We start from the raw sequence: 14,167 nt of genomic DNA, 5'->3' as shown, positions 1-14,167 counted from the left end.
ATGAAGTGCAAGTGCATATATAACGTGATCAAAACTTCACTGGTTCTAGCGTGTGACACACGCACGTTTGAGCTTACTGTATTACATCTGTATGTGCGTTGATCAGTTGTAAATAAAAGTTCAAATTAAATCTGAATTTATGAATGATGCATTCACCCGTCGATCTCTTAATTCTGAAAAGATCAGGATGAGCAAGCGACAAATGCTTAAAAAGATTTGATGTGTCCCTATGGCAACATGATTATAGCAACGCTTGCATACAGGTGCAATAAGGTCAGATCCTTCACCTTTGTCATCTGTTTTGTATCCAAAGTAATGCTCTTTATTTATTAATTTCGGGTGCACTGATATTTTCATCTGTTTGATCCATCGTGTTGTTCTGTTGTCACATTTACCGTTTGCGCAGCAATTTGGGAAGCACTGCCATCAACAGGTGCATTTCGCAACTGCAGCGTATGAAATACCGAATGGAGCAAAATTATGATATCGTACCGTTTGAAATATAATATATACCAGTACTTTTCCAGTACCGGTATACCGCGCATCTCTAACACACACACACAATATCTGTTTTAGCAGTGTTGGACATTACATTGTTTAGTATCTACTATGAGTTTGAAAAGATTAACAAAAATGGAAAAAAATTGGACAGTCCTCAAATGCAAATCATAAAGACATGTCATTTCAAACACAGTATGACCACTAATTTCAACTAAAGCAAATCTACTCCCTACCACAATAACAATGAATTTAACCCCAGAGGGTTCAGTCTACCACAGTTACAACAGCATCTAACTATTGGCCTCCTTTTGCACACAGGTGAAATACATGCTAGAGATGGCCTCAATTCAGCACAACCCAAACCGAGCAGAATAGTATCTTCTGTGCTGATTGTTTGCCCTACTTAAGGTCATTGCACATTGAGTACGAAATTTTTTCAGTTTTTCCGCATTCCTCATCCTTTCCTATCAAAATGCATGCTACGGATTTTTTTATGATGGACGAAAGTTTCAGAAGCAGTGTGTGGGGGGAAGTCGTGGCCTAATGGTTAGAGAGTCGGACTCGTAATCGAAAGGTTGCGGGTTCGAGTCCCCAGCCGGCAGGCATTGTAGGTGGGGGGAGTGAATGTCCAGCGCTCTCTCCACCCTCAATACCACGACTGAGGTGCCCTTGAGCAAGGCACCGAACCCCCAACTGCTCCCCGGGCGCCGCAGCATGGCTGCCCACTGCTCCGTGTGTGTGTGTGTGTGTGTGTGTGCATTTGTTCACTACTCACTGCTGTGTGTGTGCACTTGGATGGGTTAAACGCAGAGCACCAATTTCGAGTATGGGTCACCATACTTGACAATACGTCACGACTAAACGTTATTGACACAACGTGAGGTCGTATTTATTTTTTAAGGTGCGAAAATTTCGGACGAAAATTTCAGACTCAGTGTGCAATGACAGAGCATTTCTGATTGTTAATGAAGACCACAGAAGTGTTCGTAACGTCACAAAAAATACTGAATGAAGAGAGAGGCTGAATATGCAGTCTTACAGTTCCTTGACCTAAAGTACAGATCAGGATAATGTCTAAGAGGATGAGTAAACGCAAGTAATGACAATGATTCCATTAAGGTATAAAGATGACTCTAAAGGCCTGTTAAAATTAAAGTAAAATGGACAAGGAATTTATTTTTCAAAAGATTTTGGTTGACAATAGGGCTGCACAAATCTTGCTAAACTGTGAATCACGATTTTTCTCCATGGGAATTGAGATCACGATTCTCTTACACGATTCACATTTTTTAAACCAAAATGTATTGCACTCAAAAAAAAAAAAAAAAAAAAACCCACAGGACATTCAGTATAATAAAGTGCTGGAGTAATAAAAAATGGTCTCTTTTCTTTATTTTAGACCCCTTAATGTGAATAATTTTAAAGCTTTAAGTTGTTGAACATAAGAGAACTAACAATAATAAATAAAAATATTCACATTCACACGGGGCGTCGACGCCTCTCGTTTATTTGAATGGAGTGACGTCAAGCGTTGCCGAACTGAATTGTGGGTCCCTCGCGTCGCTTCACTGGCGTTGCACGCGGCCGAAGTTGAAAACTTTTAAACTTTTCAAGCGCCAACGCAGGCGTCAGCCAATCAGATCGCCTTATGCAAATACCCTAGCGCAGATGCTAGCCAATCCCGTTCATGCAGCACCAGAAAGCGTTGATGCTGACGCCCCGTTGAAGCCTGGGGTCGACAATATAATTGGCCCGGTGGCCCGGACGTGCTTTTAAAACCGTCAGGGCCACCAGATCGCTCCAACCACTAGCCCGGTGGGCCAGTAAAAATAATGCCTCGATTAAAAAAAGTCTAATTTCACATTAATTACCTGTGGTTCTGTGTTTTGATTTCTGTTAAATCGTCTCGGTAACCACCGCTAACACGTTACGTGATCCCGACAGTTACAGATGCAGCGGTTTATGCGCTCCGTGACGTCTGCTCTGCACCGCCTTGCTCGCTCCCGCGGTTACGCGCGCAAACTGCACACTGCTGCTCAGCACCTACCTATAGCTACTATTAAGCTAGGCTACATGTTTCTGAAACCCCCATCACCCGGCCAAACGCCGGGTAAAAAAAAGAGAAGGCAAGGAAGAGAATCACCAGAGGAATTGAGGGAAAGCGAAAGGGAATACGAAAAGAAAAGGCAGAGAAAGTTTCAGCCCCAGTGGCGAGACCGCTGGAATTGGCTGGGCTTAGGGGTGTGCGATATGACGATTTTTGATCGTGGACGATAAAAATGTCTCCACGATCTGCTTTTGAAGAAATATCGTAGTATCGTGCTACAGCACACATTATGTCAAATACAGTTCTGACGCTTCCGTCTCTATTTACTGTACAACACGACATACAGCAGTAGAGTTACTCTGACAGGACACTTCACTTATTCCCGATCGCAAAAGTACATTATTTGCACACAAGCCTTGCTGGTTAAATGTTTCATTCGCGCGCTGGTCTGACGTGCGCTTGTTCTGAGCGGATACACCTGAAGCACGCGCACTAAAAAGCCTGTCTTTACGCTTGCAGTGTGAAACCGGCGTAACAGCGCCTGATTACTCAACTAACTTATCTTTTGCGCTAATACTGTCAAAACACACAAGGTTTACATACAGACTCAGTTGGTTATCTCTAAAATGAAAGTAAATAGTTAAGAGAGAAACGGATGCGTGTCTGTATATTAGATGCGTGCAGGTCTTAAAGGGACAGGACACTAAACATGCTGTCGACTGTCATTAAAGGGATAGTTCACCCTAAAATTTAATTTCTGTCATTATTTACTCACTCAGATGTTGTCCCAAACCTCTATTAATTTCTTGTGCTGAACACAAAAGAAGATATTTTGAAGAATGAGGGTAACCAAACAGTTGCTGGTCCACATTGACCTGATAGCAGGAAAGAAAAATCCCATGGAAATCACTGAGGACCAGCAACTGTTTGGTTTTCCACCTTCTTCAAAATAGCATTTATGTTCAGCAGAAGAAAGAAACTTATTCAGAACAACTTTTGAGAAAATGATGGTATAAAAATAAAACATCATGACAGAATTGACAGACAGATGACAGAATATTTATTTTTGGGGGAACTACTCATGTAACGTTAACAAAACAACAAAACGCAAAGAGAAAAATCACTCACTATTCTTGACTGAAAAACTTTAATACAGTTGCTTTAGGAATCAGTCTATCTAGTGTTTTATTTTTATATTTGTTCATTCAATTTCATTGAATGCTCTGCTAAATACACCTATTGTACCTGAAAATAAAGCACTGTTTGTTTTATTTGTATATTATGTGTATTTGTAATGTGTATCTTTGTTCTTATTTTTTAATAAGAAAGATAGAATGAACAAAGATTTTTATCTTCGCCCACTTTGGCCAAAATATCTGCCATGTCTTTTTTTTTGTTACCTTGAAAGGCTTTGTCTTTCTAGTTTGGCTGTAATGCTCAGACAACTTGTAAAACCAACATGACAAAGAATTGTGATAAAACCGTGAATCGTGATATTTAAAAAAAAAAAAATCGTGATATGATATTTTTCCCATATCGCCCACCCCTAGGGGGCTACGATCAAGAAAAAAAGAGGTTTACTGTGAGCTCTGCAGATCAATGCCCACATATGCAGACAAGTAAGTTAGAGAAAAGTTAACGTGTATGAAACCTATGGTATGAACATAATATAATGAATTGCTGTGTGACTACGGAGAATGAATCCTATGCAATAGGTTTATTTGCACTTGTTTCATGTTTTTGCACAGTTTTGCTGCACTTTGCACTAAACCTACCTTAAAAAAAATAAATGCTATTCATGTTGTTCAAGCAAACTGTTCTTTTTCGTGATTATTGGGATCAATACCCGACGCGTTGACCTGGGCCAGTGAACTTCAAAAGACACTGGCCCGGAGGGCCAGTGGCAAATTTCCCTTATTGTCTACCCCTGGAAGCAGTGCTGCGCAGAATGAATGATCACCGTATGACATCAAAGTACCGCAAGAGCGATTATAGGATCCGACTGCTTTCTTATCGCTCTCGTGGTACTCTGATGTCATACGGTGATCATTCTGTGAACGCGCCTATTGACTCCGTTTAGGTCTGCCGCCTTGTTACACGTCACGTGAGTGACAGCGGAATGTGGCCAATGAGGGAGAGGAGAAAAGTGATCGAGATTTATGATTGATTGGTGAATTAATAGTGTTTTGTTATTGTGTGAGTGACCAATAACGCATGAATGCAGCATGATCTGAATGCAGGGAAATACACGGAAGTGAATCGCCGTCATTTAGAAATGAGATCGCATTTATGTATGAATTCGAGATCGTGATTTTTTTTCGATTAATCGTGCAGCCCTAGTTGACAATGTAAAAAATGGTAAAGAGTTAAGAGCAAATTTAAACTCATTTTTCATGTTAATTTACTCAGGAAGATACTACGGTAAAGAGCTCATTTAAACTCATTTTAAAGGGATAGTTCACACAAAAATTTAAATTCTGTCAGCAAATATTCAACCACATGTCACTGATGTAAGACTTTGTTTCTTTTGCAAAATATAAAATAAGCTTTTTTTGAAGAATGCTAACCAAATGGTTGCCAGTGACTTGTACTGTATAAACAAAACATTTCTCAAAATATCCACAAAAAAAAAAAAAAAAAAAAAAGGTCCTGACAATTTTCACTTTTGGGTGAACTATCCCTAGCACTCCTTTTAAGGAAGTTAAAAGATGTACAGTGCAAAGTGCAATTGCAAAACTGTTTATACTGCTATTAGTATGTTATGCCGAAGTCTGTATGATCTAGTCATGCATCATTACAAGGAATGTTGCTGTAACTTTATAAGGGATTTCCCAAAGAACAGAAAGAGAGGAAAGGGGGATGTTTTCTGATGGATTCTGATGTTGGATGCATCATGCAAAAGTCTGTGTCAGAAATACCTCTGGGGGAAAACAACATGTGGGTGCTAATATGCAGTAATGATTAATGGCTTAATGGTAAACAAAACCTCCTGTTCGCCAGCATTAATAACGTGCCAGCGTGTCAGAATAATCTCAAAAGGGTTTGGAGCATTTCCCACCCACACATAAAACAAACACAGAGGCTTTGGACAAAAGGACTCTGTTCCATACACAAAATGCATATAAACAAGGGAGTGAGACAAAATTTGAAAAGAAAAAGAGCACTAGAGAACACAGGTAAATCAGTTAATCACTTAAAGTGGAACAACCGTCAAAAGGCATCACTGTTCAGAGCAACACCTGTCACTTTAAAGCTCAAGGTCAAATGGAGATAACACAACTTTGATTAATAAATGCATTTAGAAAGCAGATGTACATACACAAAAATACAAACCAGCTAATTCACAGCAATGTTAAACACTGGGTGCAATAAGGTCAAAGACGGAAGGGTATTCCCTGCGGCATTCAGCTGCATATCAAACAGGAAGTTGACAGCTCAAAGCGAGAGAGACATCATCTACAACAAGATGTAAACTTTTTCCATTAAGTAAACGTCGGCCTCAGGGCTGCTATAATGTCTCAACCAAATCATGTTACAAAACATCTCTAGCCAGACACAAACTACCACGCAAATATCCACTCTACTGTTTACTGCCTCTTGCACGTTTGTGTGGTTGGAGTTGTTGCAAAGGACATTTCCTCGGGATCAAGTCATACCTAATCTTTGTCCATCTTAAAGAAGAACCTTCTTCAAACATCTAATGTCGAGCAGTCCTACAACAAAGAAAGGCCAGCTAAAATTGAGTATTGCTGAGTGTGTATATAATGAGTTAATGTGTCTGTCACTTTAACTGACCCAAGTGGAAAGTCACGGGATGTTGTGCTTATGCAGCAGTGGAGTCTGCAGGGAGATCTTATGCGAGGGGCATTCTTTATTAATCGCTGATGGGTTGTCACACTGGCACTAGCTCATTCTGTAATAAATGACAGTTGCAGATACGATATCTTCTGTGTGTTCATTTGGAAGTGTCACTGTTCTTATTTGAATATCAAGCATGCAGTTATTGTATTAACAAAAGTTAATGAAGTGTTAGAGTGGCAAATGTGTCATGCGTCAAAGTGCAAATTCTGTCATGGAGATTGAAATAAGCAACAACGGCAAATCAAACTGCTTTTCAAAAACAAAGTGTTCAGAGTCACTTCCATCAAGTGCAAGATTACACATCAGAAAAACTATACTGATAGATAGAAAGAAGTGAGTGCCTGGGTAACCTGGGTATTAAAAACATGACATATGGGGCAAACACACTTTCATGCTTGTTCATGTCATTATATAATGCTCTCAATTACTCGACCCTCCAAAATAAATCATGCGATGCACAGCTGTGAACCGAACAAATAAAGCTACCAGTGCCACTTCAGATGATAGAAAATACAGTAAGAATTATATATATATATATATATATATATATATATATATATATATATATATATATCTATATATATATATATATATATATATATATATATATATATATATATATATATATATATATATATATATATAATTCTTACTGTATTTTCTATCATCTGAAGTGGCACTGTATTTTCACATATCCTCATCATCATTATAAGGACATGGAAATGTAAAGATTGTTATCTTATTAGATACACAGCTTGTGCCACTATCCTTAATAAAGTACAACAGAATACTTTATTACAGTATATTCTTACGTAACAAAAAAAGCTCTTTTTGAGTCTCCTCTGAAACAAACAGTAGTAGGGCAACGTAACCTGACGCGCACTGTTTCTACGTGAACATTTTGTCTCACCGAGGAAGTAGAAAACAGGTTTCTCAAGTTCTATAATGCTGGTCACTGGTACATTATCTAGCTCTTTATCTCGTGAAACAATATTTCCTTTTCAAAGGGAAGGCTATTCCCTGCACATGCCTTTGAGCCAAAAACCTCTGCGGCTCAATGAGTGCGTGAGATGGTGGCTCATAATGAGGGGTGTCTAAAATCCTGCAGGACGTGGACACTTGCATCTCAATCCTGCAAGCCACATCAACAGAGGGTTTTCCACTCTGAGGCTCAAGGCCAGGTACATTACAGAGAGCAAATCAGTTTGGATTGAAACTAAGGGTCATAAAAGAGGGTGAATGGAAAATGTCTGTCTCCTTGGTCATAATGTCCCATGTCATAAAAGACAGCAAGGCTGATATGACTTCATGATTATACATTAAGACTTACAGAAATAAGCAATTTCTCTTCATAGTCAGGCTTGTGCATAGCACAAGCTTCATAATATGTGCTTATGATGTCAACGTTACTTTAAGAGGCTGTATCATAATCCATCATTTCTGAGATCTCATCAGCAATGCACCTCACCAAGCTGGAAACTCCTCTTCTCCCATTTCTTAGGATTTAAGAGAGATAAAAGCTTCAGAAAATAAAGAACAAGTTTCTTCCGTGTGTTCTGCTTATCCTCAACTCTAACGGCACAAGTACGTTAACGTTAAACACTTAGAAACAGCCAGGTACTGTAAATACACGAGAGCTTACTCACCGTTTGGTCCATATTTTTCAAAATTTATTTTCACTTGTTCCAGCGTGAGTCCAGTGTTTTCGTTCACACCGAAGTTTGCTAAAACTTCTGATGCAGATTTAGTGTGGCCGTTTTCCATCTCGAGGAACTGTTTACTACGAGCACTTGAACGGCATGTATTTGTGACAAATGACACCGAGATCACTGACGGGCTGCGAGAAGTGGCCAAATTTCCACCGAGGTGCTTTCAGACCGCCAAGCGGAGGTGGTAGTCTGCGCAGACGTCCACCTGCTCCTTCTGCAAGCCGCCGGTTTGAGACCCGTGAAGCTGCTGCTCGGTTCGCGCTCGAGCGATGTGAGTGCGTGCGCACGCGCTCCGCGTCCTCTGAAGGTGCGCGAGGTTCCCGCCTCTTTTTCCGTGAGCTTGTGCGTTTGAGCACCGCTTATTGGCTCGCGTTACCTGAGAGAAGAGAAAGGCAGCAGCTCACGTTCTCGGTGTGTGTGTATGAAAATGAAAAACCGCCGTAATAGAGAACTGCGCCAACCTAATTTCCGCGTCAGGAGGAGAATAAAACGGTGTCGTGGATGAAGGAAGCTGTCGAGGTGACTCCGAGCGCGTCATCTGTGAGCTTGCCAAGCCGTCACAGCTCAAACTTGTGTCAAGATTGCCTCAGAATCTGATTAATATAGCTGGAAGATGTTAACCATTAACTGGCCGTGACAAATGAAACAAAGTGGAGAAGCCTTTGGCATTTACAAACTGCCTTAGCGTTTGTTTACTCGATGCATAGATCAGTGCGTAGTGTTTACAGCATGCAAGGGATAAACAGTTTAGCGATTTAGTTGAGTTCTAGTTTGCATAATCTTTCCTTTATTGATTTTTATCTGAATCACAACATTTACTAATATTGCAAAATGCAACATTATCATCAAATGATTCACTTGTTAAGCATCATAAAGCACTGGGAGCTGCCTCAGTACTGCACAGAGGGGGAGATGGTTTTAGAACAAGGTGCTCCAGTTCTTTCCTGGCTCATAGTTTCTCATCTGTCCCTGTGCAAAGCCTATATATAGAAAATATACACTGCTAAACTCATGTTAAAACAAGAAACTTTATAGGTTACATCATCCTTGCCTGCAGAAGTGATAGGAGATCTTTGGGAAAATGAGGTAATGGTTAGGTCAAAGCTGGCATCACAAATGAAACTGGCAGCCCCATCTGGCTTGGCTTTTCACCTCTCAGACTGTTTTCACACTTGGTTTGATTGCGTTGTCTGAACCTGAGTTCAGTTCCAACAACCTCCCCCTGTCCTCGCTGGTCTTTTTTCCCATTGAACTTTTGGGTCGAACTGTCAATGTAATCACGCAGTCATGTCAAGAAAATTTTTGACTTTATGGATTCAGTTCTGAATTCAGAAATATGGATCGTTACTATGAATAATGCTGTTTTTAATAATGTGATACCAATGCGATAAGGTTAAAGGTAGGGTTAGAGCAGAGGCTTTCAAACTTTTCCCAAACTCCCCTCTTTTTATTTTCATTTATGTCCGTACATTAGAATTACATTTTGAGGATGAATTAAAATACGAAATATGAGTTTTTGTTAATTTTAAAATTTGTCTTTAAAAACAACAACAACATTTTTAGTCATTTTGAGGCTAGTGGGCCCCGGCCCCCTGGTTGAGCACCACTGATACCACTGGGGTTAGTGTTTTAGCTTTGCAATCAGCAATAAAATCTTTCAAATTGGCTACAGGGTGGGCTATATGCTTAACTGGGTTGGGGAAAAAATGGGTTAGTACAGGCATTGTTAAATACTGGTACGTAACCAGTTAGAATGAAATTATGCCAGCTTCACAAATTTATTGTTTTTATTGTGACAGATTGTCCACCACAATTTCTCACACACATTAGTGATTGGAGAAGCAACTCTTCTTGAAACTTTGAATCAATTGTTTTGCAAAGCGATTCACTTGTCCAATGTGCTCGGAAATATCGCACATTAAAAACATTTGCTGGTTAAATCCAGTGCAAAATATATGCCTTATGGCATGTTCTACAAAACATATCAGTCAACACCAAGAAGTAATTATCAATAAAGTTTAAAGATAAATTATTTGTATATGACTATTATTCATTTGTAGCATGTATTTGTGTTTGTAACAACAGAGAGTTACTGAGAAATTGTGAACTTAAATTATAAACTGTGAAATGAAGTAGCCTACACCTTGCATCGAAAAAACAACAGAAATTATAATCCGCATGCAGCTCTGTCCAATAGTTAAGCTTCTGCAGAGTAATGCTGTCATAAAGCCTTCACAGAGAACACTGTGGATACCCTACTTTAAACCTATTGCCTCTAGAACACAATGTGCTTTTGAGGACTATATTTATCTGAAAATGGCCCAGGTCTCTTTCCACCTATCCAGGTCATAATCAGCTTCCACCCAAAAACAGGAGCTCTGTTTAGACATAAGCTTTGTGTGCGGATCTAGGACCAGCTTTCACCGCTGAAAAACATAACCTTCATCATTATGTTCAGAAGCAAAGGGCAACAGCCCTGTTCTCAATAATGATGTTCTTAGAAGTTACACTTCATAAATTGAACTTGAAAACAGCCTACTTTACTTCATCAGCGTACCGCACTGATGATCAGTATTCAGACCACTTTCTGCATTTGATCAATTCAGATATTGACTCCCTTCTTGACACCACATAGAGTTGGATAGAGGTCTCCTTGGGTTAAGCTAGTGCTTAAGGCAGCACACTAATGTAAATTGATGGATCAGATTGCCTTGATGGAAGGAATGTTAATAGGACATCATTCGCATTATTTGCCACTTCCTATTTTCAATACCGTATATACAGATTTAGCATTGGGTGTGATGCATCTTTTTCAGGCGTCCCATCTAAAGTGGCTCAGTATGAATGCCGCTGATATCTCATTATGTAGACAGTTGAAATGAGACAGTTCTCTCCCTTGCCATTTTTAAAATATATATATAATTTGTGATGAAGAAAGTTACCCCAGTCTCATCACTACACATTGACTGCAAATTTATTGGCCACACAATCTCACCACATAAAACCAGTGTAACTATGTTATTTTTGACATCAAACCCAAGCCACCCTCCCTTTAAAGAAGAAAAAATAGAAGGGAGACCCTTGAATGCCAAAGTCCTTACGGAAAGGAAATCCTTCCCCCTTTTCCCTGACTCTTTTACCACACTGGCATACAATGGATGTCTGTGTGAGTTACAGTTTCAGACACCAAATGTTCCACTCGGGTGTTTGAGCCTCCCAGCTGCATTTGCCTTCAAGCCTGGCTGGTCTCACCATCACTTTGCATTATGGAAATCAGTTCCTAAATAGGTTTAATTTTCTTTTTAGTATACCACTGTAGACATACGTTGTTGTTGTTTTTTTTTTCAAAAAGGTATCCTCTTGTCTCTCTCTTTTCTCATTCTCTTTCATGTGTAAAGAAAGGAATCCACCAATTTGCCATCAATACTAAACATATGTAATAATGCCAAAATATAGTTATAAAATAAAAGTAATAACTGTCATTATTTTAATTCTCAGCTGTGTCGTGATGGGAGAGAGGCGCTGTGATATCTGCTACACTGCGGTACCTTCATTGACTTTGACTCAAGGAGATCTGGAGTGAGACTAATCCCTAGACTGCAGCAGCTGCACCTGACACAGAGAAAGAAAGAAAGAATGAGAAAGAGAGAGACTGCGCCCGTGCTAGCATCCCCTACACTCCATCCCCATCAAAAACAATGTACTTCTTCTTCCTTTCTCTCTTTCTGTTACACACATAGACTCGAAGCCCATTACATCTGTGACGCAGTAGTCATTTCACAGGATGGTACCAGGGGATGCCGGTGCACCGTCTGCCAGTCTGCCTGATGGGAATAACAGATGAGAGAGGGAAAAGGGGAAGAGGAAGAAAAGAGGTTTGTCTGAATTGCAGAGTAACAATTATGTGCAATCCATTCATATCTAATATCCATTTAAGCCAATCAGATCACAAAACCAAGGAATCTTTTTGACTCTGAATTTAATTCAACTAAAAGAAATAAAAAGATATTGTATAAAGGGGTAAGAAGAAACGCATCTTATATGTTGACATTGCCCAAATATTTCCAAGTGTGGTTTATGTTCAAATATGAAAATTAAAACAATGTCAGAACACATAAACACTTCATTTATTCTGCCTTTTTTCTTGCTCCATATTATACTTGCACAAAAGTGTCAGATCTCAGTGCTTTGCCAATCTTCATCTATCAGTCACCACCTAATGGAATCAAACGGTCTATAATGAACCAATTACTATGCAGTGAAAGTTGTTGACTGTTAAAATGCCAGTCAGCCAGGTGGCCTATTCAAGTGACATCACTAAACATAATTTGTGCCCTCATCTCATTATGATCTTATTAATTTCAATCTATTCCAAGTGACATGCTTTCCTAGAAGCTGCTGATACTTCCTGTAGAGGAAATTATTAATATTTACATACAAAATGAATGAGCATTCAATGCATCAAAAATGTGTATCTTCCAAATGTCAGAAGACTGCTGATTTTTCTTTTTTTACAGTTTATATATTTTACATTGTAGTTTTCTGTAGTTCCAGTCATTTTTTACTCCCAACATTCGCAACATATCTCAGCCGCTGCAGAGTTATCCCTCACTCTGTGAAGGGTTTGTCAGACATGAAGCATTGTAATAAAGGCTGTCAGTGCTTCAGCACATGCACTAATGTTCCATGCAAATATAAACCACAGAGTGATGTAAAGCATTTGCAACACAGCAAGAGCAAAAGACAGAAGGGTGATGTATTGTGTGGGCAAACATTACCGAAATATATTATTTCATAATGCACTGAAACATGATAAACACTAACCACCAAAAAGCACCTCCATTAAACATGAAAAGAACATCATGATAAACTCAGGACCAAACAAATCTAGAGATGTCAATTAAATCAGTGTTAATTACTCACTTCAAAAGATATGTAGCATGGTGCTGAGGGAAGCATGCATGCAGCACCTTGAGTGTTACTCTAAAGCAAAGTAATTATCCTCTCAGATGAAAACCAATGAACCTTCAGTGAGCGATACTGTACTCCAGAACATGATGTTCTGTATTGGTTGATCTCATCTGTACGTATTGTGTGAAATAATGCTTATAAATGATCTAACTATATCAGGGCAATAATTCCTTCCCTCCAGCAACCTGTAAATGTAACTTATCAAATAACAACAATCCAATCAATTTCAGAAAGACAAAATCAAGTCCATTTTTACAAGTGCGAGAAGCAGCTACATGCTTGCATTTGGATTTATTACTGTACGCCACAATAAGGAAGAAAATACATTTTATGTTTCATGCTGACTTTAACCAGTTCCAAACTACTCTCCTTGTCTTAGAAATGTCTTCAGTCATTCTCAGCCTAAGGTCTTTTTAAACAAATTGTTCATTCAGCTGGTCATTTATTTCATCATGGTCATGGTGGGGTTGCCTTCCAAGGCATTCTGGGTTGTCAGTCAGCAACAACAACTAAGTTTAGCTTATACTGCTCTGTTTTCTGCTCTATTCTTAATTAGCGTGCACAAGACTAAACTACTAACTTTCTCTTATTTACTTTGTCACTGTGACAAAAAAAGAAGATTTGGATCAGTGCTGTTATGCTAAACAGCTGTAGTTCAACCTGTCCATTCATTGTACTGGAGTCTGTTTTTATAATAAAGGTAAATACACTAACACTGTTGTTAAGCTAACTAATAGGCAGAGGGAGAAAAGGAATAGACGGTCAGACTCATTAAAAGAAAAAAGATAGGGAGAGAGAAGGGACAATCCAAATTGAAAGAGACACAGATGAAGTGGAAAAAGGGCAGCTGAGAGAAAATAAAAGTTAGGCCAGGCAAAATCAGGGATGCAAAGAGAATGTGTGAATGAGAAGTGCAGAGAGAGAGAGAGATTGAATTGGAGCTGATGTCATTGAAAGCTCAGCCCCTACTGACAGAATGGCCCTGTGGTTAAGAAAAGGCTTAGGTAGATATCGATTTTGAGAGCAGGCTGGTCTTGATTTACAAAGCCAAAGCTGCTTAAGCTGGCCAGTGTTTTTT

At 39.2% G+C, this 14,167-nt stretch overlaps 1 protein-coding gene across 2 annotated transcripts in view; it reads right to left on the bottom strand.

Moving 5' to 3' along the window:
- Positions 1–8,576, bottom strand: part of LOC306869966 (sarcoplasmic/endoplasmic reticulum calcium ATPase 1-like) — a 69,350-nt gene extending 60,774 nt beyond the window's left edge. The window contains exon 1 of one of the 2 annotated variants that reach the window (XM_079416947.1): positions 8,056–8,576. In XM_079416947.1, the coding sequence (XP_079273073.1) occupies positions 8,056–8,173 (118 nt within the window). In that variant the 5' untranslated portion in view covers positions 8,174–8,576. The remainder of the gene's footprint in view (positions 1–8,055) is intronic. The other variant, XM_079416946.1, reaches the window with a different exon arrangement.
- Positions 8,577–14,167: the final 5,591 nt, after the last annotated feature.

Source organism: Barbus barbus (genome assembly GCF_936440315.1).
Source record: "Barbus barbus genome assembly, chromosome: 5".
NCBI classification, from domain to species: domain Eukaryota; kingdom Metazoa; phylum Chordata; class Actinopteri; order Cypriniformes; family Cyprinidae; genus Barbus; species Barbus barbus.
Note: the sequence above shows the minus strand (reverse complement) of the source record. Positions and strands in the feature narration are given on the sequence as shown.